The 21,703-nt window shown below is 45.4% G+C and overlaps 1 protein-coding gene across 2 annotated transcripts in view; it reads left to right on the top strand.

Moving 5' to 3' along the window:
- Nucleotides 1-21,703, top strand: part of INO80 (INO80 complex ATPase subunit) — a 392,097-nt gene that overhangs the window by 277,026 nt on the left and 93,368 nt on the right. For both annotated transcript variants that reach the window (XM_077464921.1, XM_077464922.1), the window contains exons 22-25: nt 3,213-3,280; nt 5,567-5,660; nt 8,634-8,808; nt 11,983-12,123. In XM_077464921.1, the coding sequence (XP_077321047.1) occupies nt 3,213-3,280; nt 5,567-5,660; nt 8,634-8,808; nt 11,983-12,123 (478 nt within the window). The remainder of the gene's footprint in view (nt 1-3,212; nt 3,281-5,566; nt 5,661-8,633; nt 8,809-11,982; nt 12,124-21,703) is intronic.

The raw sequence follows: 21,703 nt of genomic DNA on the forward strand, positions 1-21,703 counted from the left end.
AACCTTTAGCATCAGAGCTGTCAATCTAACAAGTGCAACTGTTTATGAATGCTGTTTCATTTAAAAGTGGTAGTAAACTCTACCACCATTTTTAAATGGGCACCCTGCCATGTTATGCCATGGTGTGGTAGTGTGCATTGTATACTAGCATATTATGGCAGACTAACCTTTAAAACGGAGCCCACTAGCAGCTGTCACCACTGCCAGCAATCCCATCTTCACCTAGTCTTTCTTCCGGCTTTGTGTTCTCTGGCCATTTGACGTCATTCTTGCACGAATGGAGTCATCATCACAGTACAGCGCTCTTTGCATTCACATCGCATTCACTACATGTGCAGTGACATTGGCTAAGGCCGAGGTGCAAATCTCCTAATTGGTGTGAGCTTAGGAAATAATATCATACCTACAGGTAAAACTTCATAGAAGCTTACCTGTAGGTAGAAGTTTTAAAATAAAGTTTACTAGAGTTCAAGTGCTGTTGGGCAGTTTAATACTCTCTTTATAATATCTAGGGCTGGGGTGACAGGCAGCTGACAGGCAGATCATGATCAAGTCCCTGTCCTGCTGACCCGCAGGTGCTTCTCCCCCGCATGCCCTATTTGCAAACAGCGCAGAGAAGCACTCAAACTGAGAAGCATAGGCAGAGGCATTCCCAGCATGCAGCACTGAGTGCAGTGTGCTGATCTCTGCTGGCCCTCCACTCTAGTGTATTCAAGTGGGTGTTCTTGTGGGTGACATTGTGTGCTTCCCGCATTCTTTCATGTACCATAGTGATCCTTACTGCCTTCCATGTACCATAGTGATCCTTCCATGTACCATAGTGCTTCTTCCTGCCTTCCAGGTGTCATAGTGATGTTTTCTGCCTTCCATGTACCATAGTGATCCTTCCATGTACCATAGTGCTTCTTCCTGCCTGCCAGGTGTCATAGTGATCTTTTCTGCCTTCCATGTGCCATAGTGATCCTTCCTGCCTTCCAGGTGTCATAATGATCCTTTCTGCCTTCCATGTGCCATAGTGATCCTTTCTGCCTTCCATGTGCCGTAGTGATCCTTTCTGCCTTCCATGTGCCATAGTGATCCTTTCTGCCTTCCATGTGCCATAGTGATCCTTTCTGCCTTCCATGTGCCATAGTGATCCTTTCTGCCTTCCATGTGCCATAGTGATCCTTCCTGCTTTCCATGTGCCATAGTGATCCTTCCTGCCTTCCATGTGCCATAGTGATCCTTTTTTCCTGCTTTCCATGTGCCATAGTAATCCTTCCTTCCATATACCATAATGCTCCTTCCTGCCTTCCATGTTCCAAAAGTGATCTTTCCTTCCTGCCTCCCATGTACCATAGTTATCCTTCATTCCTGCCTTCCATGTACCGTAGTGATTCATCCTTCCTTTCTTCCATATACTATAGTGATCCTTCCTTCTTGCCTTCCATGTACCATAGTGATCCTTCCCTTCTGCCTTCCATGTACCATAGTGATCCTTCCTTTCTGTCTTCCATGTACCATAGTGATTTTTTTTCCTTTTTTCATTATACTATAATGTTCCTACCCTCTCTCTCTAAAGGTTGGTCCACACTGCATGCAACCATGCTGCCCTTGTGAGACGCACATGGGTGCCATTCATTGTTAATGGCAGCATATTTGTGGCCACCAAACCACATGGTACTGCAGTACTATGCAGTTTGGTGTGATATGATTTGAGAAAGTAATGCTTTGCAAGGCATCCCCATTCACTTGAATAGGTTGTGGTCAGTGGGCAGCAGTACCCACCAATGCATCAGAATATCACTCCTGCCTCAGCCACAAAGCATAGCGTTACAGATGCAGCATGTGTACACCCCCGGTTTCTGCCTCTGCCGCTAAAGGGAGAGCACTTGGTGACCTGTTAAAACCTTGTGGCTGAGCCACAGTTTTACCACCCCTACAACCACTAGTGTGAATGAGCCCTAAGTGTTATGTTGCATATTTCTGATATTTGAAATACCATTTCCTTCTGATGATCATTTGTTCAAGAAATGCTGCACCGTATCCAGCAACTAGACTCAGCTTCTGTTTATTCCTCTTTTTTTAAGCCACTCCCACTGTTAGGCACAGCTTGACCATGACCAACATTTGCTACTATGTGCTACATGTACTGCAGTGTTTGTTCTCTGGCTCCATCTCAGGGTTCCTCAAGTCCTTCATAATCCTTTGTTTTAAGCTCTCTGTCTATCTTCAGTGTATACAAAACCAGATGTATTGGAAGTATTTTTCTAAATGATTGTGTTGAGGTTTATATGTTTCCCTGAGACTGCAGCTTATGGCACAGCAATCATTGCATTATTTATAGGTACAAGGAAGCCCAGGTTTTGTTTAACCACTGACATAAGCCCCTCCCACTATCACGTTTGGCCACCCCCATCTTTTTGTGTAACGCGCCGCAGGTCACTGTCTCCCTGAAATGTCTTTCGTTTTCAAAGTAAAAAGTTGGGAGGTATGCTAGTGAGGTACTTCAGAAGAGGAGGTAAGGGGCCACTCTGTGCAATATCAATGCACAGAGCAGGTTAAGTATACCACCTTTTTTATAGTTTATCAAACACTCCCATCACTCTAACAGCATAAAACAGCTAATAAAAATATTGTTTAAACATAATCTATGACTTTAAAAATGTTTGTTTGTGCTAGTTTAGTCCAAATGAATGCTTACCTTTGCAGAATGGTCCATCCACTGTGGATGTTGTAAAACAGTGCAGCAGCTTATTCTGCATACAGCAAACAATGCTTTCATCCTACCCAAGTATTAGATACTTTCCTTCCGCACCTGGAAAGAACAAAGTCAATAATGTGACATTTCAGCCATTTAGTCTTTTATTTTTTATTACTGAATAGAATGCGTTCTGTGATTAGTTGATGTGAAGATGGGTGGAGAATGTAATGATCTTCACCTTAGCCAATCAGAGAATGCCACTGTATGCAGCACATACTACTGCAGTGTATTACAGCATCAAAAGCGGTGGCATCATTCTGCAGGTAAGTGTTCATTTGAACCAAGCTGGCCCAAAACAAATTTTTACAGTCGCTGTGAACATGGAATTCTTCAGTATACTCCAAAAAACTTTCTGCATTAAATGCCTTTCCATAACATGCCAGATCATTCCTAACATTGAAGTATTAAGGATATAGGAATGCTCCACCATATCCTGACTGTTTCTTTTCTTTTTTTTTTTTTTATATAGGTGGCTGCGCAACCTTCTTTCGCCATTTGCACCTGATCACATTCAGCAATCACTCTTCCATAAAAACCGTAAGTTATTGTTTAATGTTCCAGTTTTTCTATAGTTATACTTTCTAGTCATGGGTTGCTTGAATCATGTACTGTATACTAATCAGTGGCGGCTGGTGCTCAAAATTTTTGGGGGGGGCGCAAACAAACTGAAAAATTCTGGGGAAAAAAAAACATCAATTGCAGCCTCACTGTGCCATCAGACGCAGCCACTTTGCCCATCAAACACAGCCACTTTGCCCATCAAACGCAGCCACTGTGCCCCAAATGTTGCCACTGTGCCCATTAAATGCTGCCACTGTGCCCCAAGTGCTGCCACTGTGCCCATTGAATGCTGCCACTGTACCCCAAGTGCTGCCACTGTGCCCCAAGTACTGCCACTGTGCCCGCCATCTGCCCAGCACTTATCTTGTCTCTAGTGTGGCGGCAGGCGCGAGCGGTGTCCTCCATTTCATCCTGACCCCGATGTCTTCTCCCGCCCGCTCCTCCTCTCTCCTTCTGCAATGGTTGGACGCCTTGTAGGCGTCCAGTCACAGTGCCTGTGATTTCAGCCAATCAGGTGACAGGTAACACAGACCCGGTAACCTGATTGGCTGAGAGGCGGATCAGTGTTAGGGAAGCGATGTATACGCTTCTCTAACACAACAGCACATTGCGCCTGCTGTTTACCCTTTTGGAAGCCTATTAGAGCCCACGGCTCTAATCAGGACGCCTATTAGAGCTGACAGCTCTAATCGGGCGCTTCCAAAGAAACCCCGCCACTGTAATTCAGATGCCCGGCGCTCGACAAGGGGCTGGACACCTGAATAGGGGGCAGCAGCAGCGACAATAGATAGATTCATGCATTAATCTATCTATTGGTGATAGAGCAGTTCAGGAGAGAGGAGGCGGCGCTCCTGCACCCTCTATGGACGCACCGCTACTGAAACAAATGTTTACACAGAACAATTGTCCTATTACTGCCTCTGGTTGGCAGTAATGTGTATCCAGTGAAATCTCCAATTCTGTGGAACTGATAACAGGAGGATTTGGGCACTGGCATAAAAAAAACAGTTGTATCACAGGGTTGCCAACCCCGGGGACTTTTTTTTTTTTTTTTTACGAATTAAACATGGAAAATTTACTGACAGTACTTTCTTATTTTCCTGACAACCTGAAATATGATGATAAACTCTTACTATAAACTAGCACAATATATACTATATTGTCAAAACTTCAACTCTTCCGGAAAAGCTGTCCACAAGGTTTAGGTGTGTCTATGGGAATGTTTTACCATTCTTCCAGAAGCGTATTTGTAAGGTCAGGCACTGATGTGGACGAGAAGGCCTGGCTTGCAGTCGCCACTGTAATTCATCCTAAAGGTGTTCTGTCGGGTTAATGTCAGGACTCTGTCAGGCCAGTCAAGTTCGTCCATTAGGGGACTCTTAAGGCGTTAACATACCAAGACATTTAGGACAATTTCATGCTCCCAACTTTGTGGGAACAGTTTGGGGATGGCTCCTTCCTGTTCCAACATGACTGCGCACCAGTGCAAAAAGCAAGGTCCATAAAGACAAAGAAGAGCGAGTTTGGGGTGGAGGAACTTATCTGGCCTGCACAGAGTCCTGACCTCAACGTGATAGAACACCTTTGGGATGAATTAAAGCGGAGACAGTGAGCCAGGCCTTCTCGTCCACATTAGTTGCTGACCTCACAAATGCGCTTCTGGAAGAATGGTCAAGCGTTCCTATAGACACTCCTAAACCGTAGATTGCCTTCCCATTAGAGTTGAAGCTGCAAAGGGTGGGCCAACTCAATATTGAACCCTACGCATTAAGACTGGGATGTCAATAAAGTTCATGTGCGTGTAAAGGCAGGCGTCGCAATACTTTTGACAATATAGTGGTGGTGATTGACATTATTTATTTTTATGCTTACGCAGTGTTCTTCCTTCATATAATTTTCGTCTATTAAAGTATAACAGAGTGGGGATGAATTTGAACACCTCCCTTTTTTTTTTTTTTTTTTTTTTTTTTTTTTTTTTTACTGCTGTCTGTGTCCTTGTTAGGGAGATTCACCCTCTGTATTTGTCCTGTTTACCATTATCATTAAAATGTAAATTTTTTTTAACCTGCTGGAACAAATTGGATCATGCTTTGCTGGGGTTTTTTGCCTTTCTCCGGGTCAACTGTGGGTATGGGATTGTGTATATTGTATAATTTTTTTTCTTTTTATTGGTTGAACTAGATGGACTTGTGCCTTTTATTAACCAGGCCAACTACAGTATGTAACTATGTATTTTAATATATTGTCTGTTTTATTTCATAGGGTCAGACCAAGAAAGCTGCTTTTCTTTTCTTCGATTTATTAATGTGTCTCCAGCGGAAATGGCAAATGTAATGCTTCAGGGACACCTAGCCAGGTATCGTCAAACAGTCTATGGGATGTACATCTAAACCTTTAAATTACTTCAACTTCGTAAAAGTATAATGCAGAATAAAGATGTGCATTTAGTTTCGGTCCGAATTTAAATGCGGACAAATTTTTGGTTATTCAGAGATTCAGATGTATTTGAATCTCTGAATAAATAAGTAACAAATTTTGTTTCGTATATTAATTTTCTAACGAATTCCAAATTTTCAGAACAATTCAGATTGGTTGAAGAATGATCAACTGATTAGATTCTGTGTGAAGAATAGCTGGTTGTTAAGCAGCGGGATGGGAAGCTGGCTACTGCGTCCTTAACAACTGATGACTCACATGCCCTCAACACTCTGCTCCCTCCACCCTAGGCAGTGGTTGTGGGGGTCTGTGGGTGGGGGGCTTATTGGAATCTGGAAACCCCCCATGTTAATGAGTATGGGGTACATAATATCCCTACCAACGAAGGCTCCCACTGCCTGACATTTCTGAAATAACTAAGGGGATAGGTCCACCTGGTGTTGTCACCAAGTGCCCCCGCCTTCCTGTGATGTCACTGACCGAGGCATGCTGGGTCAATGACGTCACAAGGAGACGGGGGTCCCCTGATGACATTCCCCTTAGCTATTTAAGAAATCTCAGACCTCGGAGCAGACAGTTGGTGGGAGCCTTTGACAAGAGCACGCTCGCTCGCTCACTTCTCCCCCTCCCCCATTTCCTGGCCTGCTGGGCTGTGGGGAAGAGGCCCTTGTCCCCATCAACATGAGGACAAGATGTTTTGGGGGAGAGGGCAGAGCCTGGTATGTTTTAGAAGAGAGAGGGTGCTTGCTCACCCCCCCCCCCCCCCCTTTATGACCTGCCGGGCTGCATGCTCGGATAAGGGTCTGGTGTGAATTTTTTTAAATCCATACCAGACCCGAAGGGTCACTCTGTTTTTTTTTTTTAATTTGTCATTGCCAGCATTGTTTTGTTTACATTTCAGCTGTCAGTGGGGGAACTCGCTGACAGCTGATGAGTCATCAATTAAAGTGGTTGTAAACCCTTACAAACCACTTTGACCTACATGTAAGCCTAGATTAAGGCTTACCTGTAGGTCCAAGAAATATCTCCTTAACCTACATGGTTAAGGAAAAACTGGGCATATAGCTCAGAACAACCAAAAGGAAAAAACTCAAAGAAATGAGTTTCCTATTAGTTCAGTGGGAACAGGGACTATTGCGGTATCATAAATTAAATTGAAACAATCATTAAAACACAATTACATTTTATTATAATTTGATCCATATAAAAGATAATACAAAAACATTGCTGTAGCAGAACCACATTATTAAATCCAATCAAAGGACCCAATTGGTTCAAATTCTAAACAAATGAATGTTTTACGGAAGTACAGAGATGACGCATAAGTCCGACCGGTTTCGCGGTAATGAGAACACCGCTTCCTCAGGGAACGTCACTTTTATAAATCTAGTACAAAAAATATATATATATGAATATTAAATAATTCCATACATAATATCAGTAAAATTTTTACAAAAGAGGTATCCTACTGATTTTGGAGGCTTTTCACTATCTACATGGTTAAGGAGATATTTTCAAAAATAGGGTGCATGCGCGCCGTAGACAACAGTGAAGGCAAACATGCGCCGGAGTGAGGTCTTCGCTGCTCCGGCCACTCACAGTGCCGGAGCAGCGATACCCAGAAGGAAGATGGACGCTTCGTGCTACAGGGGACAGCAGTGATATCGCTGGCTCCTGTGTCAGGTAAGTGAAATGCATAGTAGTCCATTATGCTTTACCTTTGCATGGAAACAAAGAGGAAGTAAACCCATCAATCATTTTTCAACTGATCCGATTTCGAATCATTCCAAAGACTTGGAATTCGTTAGAAAAATAAACAGAATGAAATTAAACAAAAACTAAACTAAACACATTCGGAAACAGATCAACAAAACTAAATAAATAGCTAAATTAATCTAAACTAATTTTTTCCATTCTGCAAATTTCTAATGCAGAATCCATTTATCTGTAGTTACATTTAGTTTACCGTTAAATATTTTATTTTGCTTTCTAGAGAGAGTGTTTCTCTAGGTACCTTCAGATTACTGGTGCTTACAATTTTATGTGATTTATTATCCTATATGCAGATTAAAAAAATGTATGCCATATGTAGGACTGTGATAAATACACTGTTTACCATTGGTAAGCAATATACAGACTGTGTTTTGCAACACAACTTTAGCATATTTTAGTAGGGATACATTACCTTTCCTCCTTTTTTAATATATTATAACAATCAATAAAGACGTAGCTAATTTGACACCTTAAAGCAGTATTAAACCCAAAACCAAAAATTTTGCAGCTTACAAATCATTAGATATTGTTGCTGTATTCATTTTCTTTGGCCTTTTCCCCCCTGTGTTTTATCCTGGTGATTTGGACAGTAACACACCTCCCGTATTAGTTAGACATAGCTCTGGATGACTGAGCACAGGAGGCAGACAGCAGTATTGGGGGACAGTAGTGTAACTGTATTAGCAGATTTAGACATACTAACAAACTCAAGTCAAACTCCAGCTTTTTTTTTCTTTTGTGATAAAGGTTTTGCATGAATAAAAGAAAGCTGATCATTCCAATAACCCCTGCAAGCGTTAAGTGGTTTGTAAACTGATATATTCTGGTAGATAGCCTATGCTTTTGAAAAACAATAGGCTTGCTGGCTGGATCACCAGATTAAAATAGAAGAAAGAAAGTCTAAAATAGGTGGTTGTAGGTTCTAGGGATCTGAATAGGACTAGTGTACTATGCATTATTTTACACCACTGACAGAGTACACATTGCACCAGTATGATGTGAGCATGCTGACCTCTTTATCTGCATAGAATTTTTGCTTTCTATCCAGTGATACATGCAATGCAAATGATTAGTACTTTTTCTGAATAGATTTAAGTAAGCATATGTATTTTTTCCTCAGATGGTTAGCTCTTTTCCTGTCTCTGAAAGCTGCCTATAGGCTCCACCATATTCGTTTCTGGAAGGAGAAGAGCAAGTCTGAAACTGCAAATGCCTACCTATCCAAAAGTGATTTCATCCTCTGGGTCAACTTCCCGCTTTCCTTTCCCAGCATCCACAGTTCTCCTAACTTAAAGGTAATAATTGTTTTGATATATATATATATATATATATATATATATATATATATAACAATGTTATCATATTTATGCTACTGAAAAACGATATACTAAGGCTCCATGCAGACTGGAGCTCAAAAAAGCTGTTTCTGGACGCCAAATAACTGGCAGAAAACGCTGGTTGAAAAACGTGATTTTATCAGCGTTTTGCACTGCCATTAATGCACGTTAAGCGGTGCTAGCTTTTAGCAGCATTTCTCTGCCTCTATTCAAAAATAAATGGTTCCCTATGGAAGCCCATTGATTTGAATAGAAGTCGGATCATCATGATTCGACATATGGTGCTACTTGTGTGCTGAGGATAAAGGGGAGCCCTCTCCAAAAAAAAAAAAAAAAGGCGTGTGGTCCCCCCCCCCCCCCCCAGACGATACCAGACCCTTCTGTCTGGTATGGATTTTAAGGGTAACCCTCTTCGCTGAACCCTTATCCGGGGGTCTCTTCCGACTTCGGGGGTCTCTTCCTCCTCTTCTGCACGCTCCGGCCTCTTCTGCCAGGCTCCTCAGCTATCTTCTGCTCTTTTGCCCACTCTTTTGCTAGTAGTGGCCCGGTCTTCTCCGTCGCCTTCTTCTCTCTTCTTACAATGTTGACACACTCTCTCCCTCTGAAATGCCGGGTGCGCGGTGCGCAACGACTTATATTAGCATGGGGCGTGGTCTCCGGGTGATGTCATCTGGTGACCCCATCCCCTTATGACGTCACCACCCAGGGCATGATGGGGCGATGGCTGAGGAGCCTGGCAGAAAAGACTGGAGAACGTAGAGAAGAGGCTGGAGAGAGCGGAGAAGAAGGAAGAGGCCCCCAAAGTCGGAAGCTGCCTAATAAATTACTTTAAAAACCTGTGTAGTGTGTTTTATTTTTGACACTTTTTAAGGTGAATGGGTAGGGTACAATGTACCCCATACTCATTCACATAGGGTGGGGGGCCGGGATATGGGGGCCCCCTTATTAGTGTATTTTTAGCATTTAACAAAATGGAAAGTAAATGATCAGAAGAGATACAATAATATTTACATTTATGGTGTGACCAGCCTTTGCTTCAAAACAGCATCACTTCTTCTAGGTACACTTGCACACACTTTTTGAAGGAACTTGGCAGGTAGGTTGTTCCAGATATGTTGGAGAACACTAAAGATAGTTCTTAATGACATTAGATGTATGCTTGGGTTGTTGTCCAGCTGCAGAATATATTTGGGGCCAATCACATGACTCCCTAATGGCATGATGAATAAATATCTGCCTGTATTTCTCTGAATATAAAAATGGATCTGAATATGGTATTTTCGGTTCCTTAAAAGCTCCCTCTGAACGGACTTGGTGTTTCCCATTGGGTGATCTGGCAAGTAAAGTAGCCGCTATCAGGCATGTATCTGAGTTGGTGGAAATCTAAATTCTTGTCTTGCATAAGGACAAAGTGGTCCTGAGACCCATTTCCTTTTTTCTCCTCAAGGCAGTCTCTTCCTTTCACTTTAATGAGGATATTGTCCTCTTTCCTGCTCCAAAACACTGCCTGGACGTGGTCAGAGCAGTAGGGTCTAACTAGCTGCAGTATCTTCCTCCAGTCCTTCAGTTTTAGGCAGAACATGTTTTTCCATTATTATACTGGTGTTATTTCTGGGACAGTTATGAATTTCTGAAAGTTTCTTCAGTAAATATAGTTAATGGCATATTCTGGTCAGATTTGAAGATATTTGACAGCTCTCCAATTAGCCAAGCAATGCAGGCTTCCATGCTCAGCTATACTGGTGCTTTTTCTGCCTCCAGTTCACACAGGACTTAGGCCCCTATGTCTGCAGATTTTTTATGGAGTTGTTGGTCCAGGTCTCAGACGGTTCTTCTGTCCCAGTCTGGTTTATGGTTTCTTTTGTTTGCTACAGAGCATATTTACTACAGAAAACTGTAACTGCATGACCATTTTGTGGGGAGTTAAATGTCTCCTAAGGGTCCTTTCACACAGGGCGGATCAGTGATGATCCGCCCTGTGGATATCCGCTTGCTCAGTGGGGATCACCGGAGCGATCTCGGCTGAGCAGGAAGATGACAGGTCTGTCTCTGCACACTGCACAGGGATGGACCTGTCACAGCGCCACTCTCCCCTATGGGAGAACGGGTGACGACAGACCACAGTGTCCGTCGTCATCTGATCCGATGATGGATGGAAAAATAGCTTTTCCCTCCGTCACACTTTTTCGGATCGGAGCGGCTCGGATGTCAGCGGACATGTCACCACTGACATCCGACACTCCATAGAGCTCTATGGAGCATCCGTTCAGGTCCGCCTGAAAAACTGACAGGCGGACCTGAAAGGGTCGTCCATGTGAAAGGGGCCTAAGCCTGTTTTTTTAAAAACGTTTGTTTTATTGTTGATACAAGCAGGATCTTAGCTGACTGATTGCTTTATATGCATTTATCCATATGACCCTAAATAACTTTTTGTTGTCAGGAACTCAGGTTTACAGGTATGATTATAAATGTTTTAATTTAAGAAAGGCTATCTAGTAATTTAGCCTGTTTCAATGTGTGCATTTTTGTGTTTTCTTGGCAGTTAAACCCTCGATCTGAAAGTTTATCTTTATATTCAGGTCACTGAGAGGAGAATAAATGAGCTTGCTTCTTGGCAGGAAAGCTCTTTCTCAGCCTTTGTTTGCTGTATTTGTAATATTAGGAGAAGAGGGCTTCTTAAGATATAAGATATTGCTTAACCATTCTCCTTCAAGCTTCTTGCACAATTCTTTTACAGCAGATGCTCCTTTCTGCAGCTTCTCTTGGGTTGACCTTTGCCATTTTGTGCAGTTATCTGATCCTTTCACTTTTGGTAAACTGATCCTTCCATAGCTAGGGAGAGGAAACTATACAGTGGGTAGCGTCTGTGGTTCTTGTCCAAGCATTAAATAATTAATGTTTTTTTTTGTCTACACAATATATGTTTTGGGCGCTTACAGAAGTGACTGAACTGTATATGCTGTCAAAAGACAAGCCTAAATTTGCTTCCCCCACGGTTTATTTTTCTAATTGTCTGTAAAATAAAGTCAGAATATCTAATAGCTATTTAAAATAAACCCTTTTTTTTAAAATGAGTCCTAAAAAAAAGTAATTCAAATATGTGTATATGTTATGTCTTATTTTGTTTTTTAGAGGTTAGTTTTCACTTGCCACTGTAAGCCAGTCTCTGGATGTACAGACCACGTGTTATATCAACCAAGCACTGGCCAGCCACGTGTTCTTCACTGTCAGATTACAGAAATGCCTTTATTCTTGAGTATCTCAGCACCAGTGGTAAGTATTCTGTTACCATCTATCTTACTGAACATTGTGGGGAGGTGCCAGTGACTAGTGTTGGAAGTTATTGTTAAAGTTATGTACATTTGAGACTAGAAACAGCAATGTAACCAAGTGTCCTTAATACATGAAAAAAAAATTGTAAATAAAGGTGTTTTCAACTTGAACCCAAATAAGAAAAATCTCATACATTTTCGCTGGTAGTGATTTTTATTACTTTGAAACAAGGTAAATATGTAAAGTGGGCAAAAGTGAAGCAGATGAATGTGGATATTTGGACTTTTCGTTTATACATGCTGCAAAGTGGAATGATGTATATTTAAATAATTTTTTTTCTCACCGACATCACAGTCAAGCCTATATGTGTCGCTTTTCTAGAACTGCAGAATCATATTTACAAAAGCTTCTTTAAAGGGAACCTGTACTGTAATATGTAGTCCGCTATTTCAGATCTCCTCTTAAAATGCTATCTATTTGCCTGCATCTGGCTTCAAAACATTTTAAGTCAGTGACCAGTATGAAGCAACTAAAGGCTGAGCAAGAACTCTTTATCTGCATGTTTGTTTCTCTTATATTCACCTACTGACACAGCTTCTCTCTTTAGAACATTGGGTTGCCATGCCACCTTCAGGAGAGGACTAGTCATTACATGATAATAAAACTAGAACTTTCTAGTTCCGCCCACGGGGCGGTCCCTTAGGTAACAACCCCTCAGCATGCTACTGCAGCCTCAGTTTTATTTTGCCTAGTGAAAGAGAAGGACCTAGGAAACCTGACGGATCCAGTGATCTGCTATCAACAGCCGGCTGGGTGACAGGCTGGATACCCTTATCCTTGTAGTCTCCCCAGCCTGGCCATTGAGCATGTGCAGGTCGCAGCTACGCGCTAGGCCGGCCACGACGAAACCTCAGCTCCAGAGGTGGTCAGTGAGCGTTTATGTTCCGGGGTGCACATATGACCAGGCTACTGATGTCTGCGTCACAGTGTGCCAAGGCCAGCAGCCACCCTGTACTGATCAGAGAGTGGGTCTGTAATGGAATGTCTCCCAGCTCTTCAGGTCTGGTAAGTACAGCTCTCCTTGCCTCGGTGGGGCTGAGCAGCTGGGCGTTCCCTGGGAGGTCGAATCGGGGGTCCCTCACCTCCCTCTCTTCTCTCCCCTGTCCCTATCTTCCCTCCCCCCTCCCAGTGGGGGATGCTGCATGTGGCTGCTGAGCAGTGTGTGTGTACAGGGGCTCTCCGGGGGGCGCTCACCTGTGGGAGGGCTGCGCTGGCTGGCTGTGTCCTGAGTCCTGTTTCTCATGTCCCTGGAGGTGCATGTGAGGCTGTACCTGTGTCCCTTGCAGCGCTGATCACCGGCATTTGTTTCAGCTATGTCCCTCATGGTTTCAACATCAGTGGCCATCTTAGGTGTGGGCAAGGGAAAGCATGCTCTCCTGGGCTTCGGCGGCCCATTTTCCCTGTGATATGTCCTTATACTGGACGCCGGTGGCCATTTTTTAGAAACCTGAACACATTTTTCAGCTTTCTCTAGCGGCAGCATTTGTCCCTGTGCTCCGGTGGCCATTTTTCCTGTGTTTTATGTCGTTATACTGGACGCTGGGGGGCTATTTTCTTTGAGCCTGAGCACATTGCAGAGCGGTTTCAGCGCCATTAGCAGCAGCTTCCACTGACCGAGCTGATTCCTCTGCACCTGGGAGCCAACAGAGACCACAGGCACTACCTGCTGGATAGGGCAGAACCTTTCAGGATGGAGAGTCCTGGGGGAAAGAGCCCCTCAGCCGGCAGCAGTAAGGAGGGTGCGACTGTCACTGTCCTAAGTCCCCTTTTGGGTGGCAGACAGGGTAGGGTCAGCATGGCCTCAGAAACTGGGTTTCTTTCCCCGAAATCCAGGCAATTGAACCGGTTCGCCTACGGAATGCTCAGCGCCCTTGTAGGCGGTCGTCAATTCATTCGTTGCCAAGATGGAGGCGGTGCGTGGGCACAAGGTGCTATAAAGTGGCCCCTGCCCCCCTCCCCCATCTTCTGGGGAGAACTCTGACGCAGACTAGGGCCCTGCTGAGGCTGCTGACCCCTGCTCTGTCGTTTCAGATGATGCTGACCAGGGCCATTTGGATAGTGAGGATGAGTCCCCGTCCGGGTCCGTGCGCGATAAATCGCTTGTTGGAGCACTTATCACAGCTGTGCGTGATACCCTGAAGATTCAGGAGCCGGCAGATCCCTCTGCTGATGTAGCGGTCCCTTTTGGGTCCTGTAAGCCAGCCCGTTCACCCAAGGTGTTCCCGTATCTGACTTATTTTGACAAATTCATTTACAAGGAATGGGGTCGACCGCAATGGACCTTTTCGGTCCCCAAATACATGGCGATGCATTGCCCCTTTGAGGAGAGCCTTCTCAAAAAGTGGTCGGCTCCTCCGGTCATGGACCCCCCCAGTATCCAGGTTAAACAAAGTAACCACGATCCTGGTAGAGGGGACTCCTGCATTTAAGGATCCCACGGACAGGATGGCCGAGGCAGTGGCTCGTTCCTTGTTTATGGTTGTGGGGTCAACCGTGCGACCAGTACTGGCATCTGCACTTGTGTCGCAGACACTAACTGGGTGGGTAAAACTATTGCACCACGAATTGGGAGAACAGCAGGCTTCTCCTGTCTGCGTGGAACTAGCAGACCAACTAGTGCATGGCCTTAAGTATGTTTGTGACGCAGCCCTGGATACCCTCCCCCTGTTATCCAGGGCTGCAGTGGTGCTGAGGCGCCTCATTTGGTTGAAATGCTGGTCTGACCAGGCATCCAAAAAAGCCCTGACGGATCTTCCCTTCCTTGGCAACCGGCTCTTTGGAGCCTCTTTGGATGACATTATTAAGAATGCCACAGGTGGTAAGAGTACTCTACTCCCACAGTCCATCAAGGCTAAGGAGCCACGCCATAGGCAAGGGCTCTCTTTTTCTGCTCACAAACGGCTTTTTCGTCCGCTCTGAGCTTCAGCTAAACGTCCCCAGCCCGACAGGAAGACCACGGAAGGACAGAAATGTCCCTGGAACCGCAAGCCTAAAAAGCCTGTGAACAAAAGTGCTACCGCATGGTTTGCCCCCACCCATGACTCGTGTAGGGGGTCGCCTTCGGGAGTTTGCAGCCCGGTGGTCCTCTCGATTGTCCGACCAATGGGTCTGCGATCTGATTTCCTAGGGCTACAAGATAGAGTTCCTCTCTTGGCCGCAAAACAGATTCTTCCCCTCAAGCATACCCGTTCTCCCGGCTCGCCGGGAGGCCTTCTTGGGGGCAGTAAGGGACCTTCTGAATCGCGGGGTGATTGTTCCTGTTCCGGAATCGAAATGTTTCCAGGGGTTCTACTAAAACCCATTTGTAGTTCCCAAGAAGGAAGGGGTACATCCAATCACTTTGTGAAAGTGCAGAGGTTCAGAATGGAATCGGTTCGCTCAGTAGTTGCTGCACTCCATTAAGGGGACTCCCTGGCGTCCTTAGACATCCAGGATGCGTACCTGCACATACCCATATGCCTCCGGCATCAAAAGTTTCTGCAATTGCAGTCGGGGAAGCCCACTACCAGTTTGTGGCTCTCCCTTTCGGTTTGGTATCAGCCCCCCCCCCCCCCCCCGAGTCTTTTTTTTATTTTTTAACTTTATGTTTATTTTATTTTCAAGTTTACAAAACAACATACACCTCATACTTTTTACAATATTAAAAGAAAAAATTATAGAGGGAACATTTAGAGTCCCTCTTCATGAACAATTATGCTTATTTATAACAATCTTCCCCACTAAGCTAGCATACCACCCTTCCATACTTCCATTACCTCCACCACTCACCACTCCATTCATCACTCAGCAAGATACTTAGCCTTAGTCCCTCACAATTTATTAGGCCTCGTCCTTACATGTCTTTATTCCTCCACTCTTTCTTGTTCCACATCTTCCAAAGGTATCTTTACCAAGGTGTTGTCTCCTGGGTTGGCGTTGCTACGGCAACGTGGGATCGCGATTGTGGGTTACCTAGACAATCTCCTCCTGAGAGCTTCTTCTGCCTCAGAGTTAGAAGAGGATGTGGCGATCACCATGCAGACCCTGCAAGAATTTGGGTGGCTGTTGAACCTTAAAAAGTCGGTGATGGTACCGACTCAGCTTTTGGAGTACGTATGCTTCCTGCTGGACTCCAGGGAAGTGACAGTGTTTCTCCCTTCAGACAAACTGCAGACTCTCAGCCGCGGTAAAACTGCTGATGAACCGCAAGTGGCTGTCGCTGCGCTTCTGCATGCGAGTCCTGGGACTCATGGTGGCCTCCTTCGAGGCAGTACCATATGCCCAGTTCCACACCGGAGTCCTGCAGAAGGAGATCTTGACAAAGTGGGACAATCTCCATTGTCCCTGGATCGACAGATCCAGGTGAGCCAGTTAGTCAAGGGTTCCCTGATCTGGTGGCTGAGGTCCCCGGTGCTTCATTTCAGAGGTAGGAATGACTTCCCGAACTGGAGGGTGATAACAACGGACGCCAGCCTATTCGACTGGGGTGGAGTGATTCGAGTTTAGTCGACTCAGGGCCTCTGCTCAACAGAGGAATCCAAGTTGCTGATCAGTCTGCTCAAACTGAGAGCGATCAGGCTATGCCTCTCCACATGGCCAATGAGACTGCAAGGGCGTACGATCAGGATTCAGTCAGACAACGCCACTGCTGTGGCATACGTCAATCACCAAGGTGGAACAAGAAGCTCGGCCACCACACGGGAGGCCGCTCACATACTTCGGTGGGCAGAGCGACATGTACCGGTCCTGTCGGCCATTTACATCCCGGGTGTGGAGAACTGGCAGGTGGACTATCTAAGTCGTGAAATGCTGGACCCAGGAGAATGGGCGCTGCCTCCAGAGGTGTTCAGGCTACTGTGCCTGCAGTGGGGCACACCAGACGTGGATCTTCTGGCCTCCTGTCTCAATCAGAAGGTGCCGAGATTCATGTCCAGGACAAGAGATCCGTGGGCAGACGTGTCAGATGCGCTAGTGGCTCCGTGGGATCAGTACCAGCTGATCTACGCCTTTCCTCCACTGAAACTGTTACCACGTCTGCTTCGCAGAGTGGAAGCCGAGGGGATCCCAGTAATCTGGTTGCCCCAGATTGTCTTTGGTATGCAGACCTAGTGCGCCTGGTGGCAGACGCTCCCTGGCGACTGCCGTTGTGAGAGGACCTTCTGTCTCAAGGTCCGAATCTCCATCCTGCTTTACCATCGCTGGCTTTAACGGCATGGCTATTGAGAGCCAGGTGTTGAGGAACCTGGGTCTGTCAGACTCGGTGTTCCCAACTAAGTTGAGAGCACGGAAATCTTCTTTTCTGAAGAAACTATGAAACTATATATCTTCGTACCTGGAAGGCCTACATCTCCATATGCAAGGAGGAAGGATGGCATCCACGCTCCTTTTCTATATCCAGGATCCTGCTGTTTCTTCAGCAAGGGGTGGATCAGATTTTGGCGTTAAGCACCATTAAAGGACAAATATCAGCTTTAGCTGTCTTTTTTCAGCGACCCCTGGCGTCTCACTCTCTAGTGAGTACTTTCGCTCATGGGGTGCGACATGTAGTTCCTCCGGTTGCGTCCACCGTTACCCCCGTGGGATCTGAACCTGGTATTATCGGCGCTTCAAAAACCGCCATTTGAAAATATCAGAGAGTTTCCCCTGTTGACTCTTTCCCAGAAAGTGGTCTTTCTAGTGGCCATCACATCGGCCAGGAGGGTTTTGTAACTGGCGGCCTTGTCCTGCAAGTTGCCCTTGGACGTCCCAATGGTCTAAAGAGAGAACCTGTGTCAGTCGGTGAATATAAGAGAAAATAGGATTTTTTGTACTCGCCGTGAAATCCTTTTCTCTGTAATTCACTGACACAGCACCCACCCCTCATATTTTTCTTTACGTTATACTGCTTGTTGACGTACTGAGGCTGCAGTAGCATGCTGAGGGGTTGTTACCTAAGGGACCGCCCCTTAGGCGTAACTAGAAAGTTCTAGTTTTATTGTCACATGTTAACATGTAATGCCTAGTCCTCTCCTGAAGGTGGCATAACAACCTAATGGTCTAAAGAGAGAAGCTGTGTCAGTCGGTGAATTACAGAGAAAAGGATTTTACGGTGAGTACAAAAAATCCTATTTTTATGCAAATCAGTATTTATTAGTAAGGAGGTCAATACAAAAGTGTGATCAGGAACACATCCATGGCACATAGCCCTTGTACACACGATCGGAGATTCCGACGGAATGTGTCCGATCGGAGCGTTTTGTCGGATATTCCGACTGTGTGTGGTCTGCATCGGACTGTTTCCGTCGGAATATCCGTCGGACCAAATTTTCCAACTTGCCGGAAATATTTTCCGACAAAATGCTCCGATCGGACATACTCCGATCATGTGTAGAGAATTCCGATCGGACAAAGTGCCACGCATGCTCAGATCAAATTCCTACATCAAAGCTATTGGCTACTAGCCTGAACGTAGTCCCATCGTAACGAAATTACGTCATCACGTTCTGAACGGTTGGATTTTCCGACAACTTTGTCTGACCGCGTGTATGCAACAGTTTCGGACAAGATCCGTCGGACAAAATCCGACGGATTTGGTTGTCGGAATCTCCGACCGTGTGTACAAGGGCATAGTGTTCATAGCAGATGCACGTTCCAAAAAAAATGATACAGTGCAGCGACGTAGCCAATCTAAAAATACACAAACAACATGGCAAACGATAAGCACAAAGAGCCAGCGGCTGGGCAAATTTACCCCCACATTTTAGAAACCATATACTGGGAAGTAATTAAGGGTGAGGCTAGAGTAAAAAAAAAAAGGGGGGGGGAGGGGGCGGGTGGGCAGCTCAGACACACAATTCCTGTTCCAGTAAGGGACTGAACTTTTCAAGGGAAGTATTGTTTGAACTTAGGCGGATTAACAAATATCTACCAAGACATCCAAACTACACTAAATTGTTCTGTCTTGAGCGACCATACGTTCCATTCGTATTAGCTCACTCAGTACCTAGGGACCAGTAGGAGGGACAATCTGTGACTTCTATACTGGGGAATGACTGGCGGAGGTCATCAGGGGGATGTAAAGCAGTGTGTTTCACAGATTTTGCTGCACCTGGAATCATGGACAGCAAAGCTACCTGCGGGGTATTTGTATAATTCATGAGAAAACAATCATCATACAAGTTAAAGATCGTATCCCAATATTGTTAATTGGTGGACAGCTCCACCAAGATGTGGATAGAAGAGCCTTCGCGTCTAATGCCGTGTACACACGTAGCCGACTATCCGGCGGACTTAGTTCGCCGGACTTTCCGATCGGGCTACTTGCCCACACACGGCACTTTTTCAGCGGACTAATACGGCGTACTAAGTCCGCCGTACTATCCGCCGTACTTTTGAAATGAACGGACTCGCCCACACACGCGGAGGAAAGTCCGCTCATTTTGAGCACATCTCCAGGTAGGCAGGGCCCGCAAAGGAGACGTTGCTAGCCCCGCCTCCTGGTATGGACTTAAAGGGGAACCCCAACGCCGAAAAAATCGGCGTGGGGGTCCCCCCCAGGTCCACATCAGACCCTTGTCCGAGCACGCTACCCGGCCGGCCAGGAAAGGGGGGGACGATCAAGCGCCCCCCCTTCCTGAGCCATACCAGGCCGCGTGCCCTCAACATGGGGGGGTGCCTTGGGGAAGGGGGGGCATGCGCCCCCCCCCACCCCAAAGCACCTTGTCCCCATGTTAATGAGGACAAGGGCCTCTTCCCGACAACCCTGGCCGTTGGTTGTCGGGGTCTGCGGGCAGGGGGCTTATCGGAATCCGGGAGCCCCCTTTAATAAGGGGGCCTCCGGATACCGGCCCCCCACCCTATGTGAATGAGTATGGGGTACAATGTACCCCTACCCATTCACCTGTAAAATAAAGTACAAAAAAACACAACACACAAGGGTTAAAATAGTTTATTGCACAGCTCCGGGGGTCTTCTGTCTTCGGGGGTCTTCTCGCCGGACTCCTCCGCTATCTTCTTCTAGCTCTTTTACTAGCGGAGGAGCCCGGCTTTCTTCCTCGCCGCCGCCCTCTTCTTCCGACTTCGGGGGTCTTGTCCCCCTCTTCGGTTCTTCTGCCGGGCCACCGCGCCTTCTTATAGCTCTTTTACAGGCGGTGGCCCGGTCTTCTGTCACCACTGTCGTCGCCGCCTTCTGTTCTTCTCTTCAGATGTTGCCTCGTCGCTCCCTCCGCTCACAATGACGAGGACCGGGCGCGCGGCGACTTATATAGGGACATCGCTGGATGATGTCCCCGCCTATTATGATGTCACAGTCCCAGCATCCTCTGGGACTGTGACACCATAATGGGCGGGGACATCATCCGGTGAGATTTCAGAAGGAGGACGCCGGTCACGTGATGAGGGTGTGTCCGAAATTGCCATTTTCAAAGTGGGCAGGCAGCTGTATTTGCCATTACCACAATGCTATCAATGAGCATGGAGCGGTAGATGCTGGGAGCACAGCGTCATCGCATCCAGGAAGTAAATGCTTGTGGGCTTCAAACACCCACAGTGAAAACGGAAACCGCCGGACTGCATTTTTAAAAGTTATCCTTACAAATGAAATCGTCACGCCGGGGGTTAAAAAGACGCCGATCGTGACTACAAAGACACCTTAGGAATCGCACACCAGTGACACAGGTAGAAAAAAAAAATCGGCAGCGGAATCCCGCTTTAATTAGGATACACTAATTTCTCAACAAATTTACCCTCTTACCTGTCAATAAAGGCCCAAGAGGACAGGAACTGTCTCTTGTATCCCAACAATCACCAAACTAGATGGAGCCCACAAGCATACTAAACTAGAGCCTTGCCCTTGCAGTGTCTTCTGATGTTTGAGAACTGCATTGAGTAGTACAGTGTTACTCGAATTATATTCCAGGCTTTGCTTGTCTTCAGCTGAGAGAACTTGCAATAATTTAAGACTTTACATAAAGTCTCAGAAACCTTTCATTTAGATTTTCATGTTATATACTTTGAATAACATGACATTGATCTATTATTTAGCATTGTAAAAGAACATATTCAACACTTTTTTGTTTTTTCAATTATTCCAGAAGAAAACAAAAAAGGGCTTTGGGAAAAAAACACAACATTTTTCCCCCCACAATTTTTCAGATTTTTTTTTTTCCAGGCCTTTTTATCCCTAGTCGAGACGCATGTTTGTTTTGGTTCTTTTTCAAAAGAAGAAAACGCATTGCATGCTCATATTTAGTGTCTGGGCACTTAAACACCCTTCCTGCCCAGACCAATTTTCAGCTTTCGGTGCTCTCACACTTTGAATGACAATTACTCAGTCATGCAACACTGTACCCAAATGAATTTTTTGTCCTTTTTTTCCCACAAATAGAGCTTTCTTTTGGTGGTATTTGATCACCTCTGGGGTTTTTATTTTTTGCGCTATAAATGAAAAAAGACCGAAAATTTTGAAAAAGACGCATATTTCTTTGTTTCTGTGACAGAATTATGCAAATTATTAATTTTTCTTCATAAATTTTGGCCACAATTTATACTGCTACATATCTTT

The sequence above is a fragment of the Lithobates pipiens genome, unplaced genomic scaffold (assembly GCF_037356315.1).
Source record: "Lithobates pipiens isolate NorthernLeopardFrog02 unplaced genomic scaffold, aLitPip1_a1.2 Scaffold_30, whole genome shotgun sequence".
NCBI classification, from domain to species: domain Eukaryota; kingdom Metazoa; phylum Chordata; class Amphibia; order Anura; family Ranidae; genus Lithobates; species Lithobates pipiens.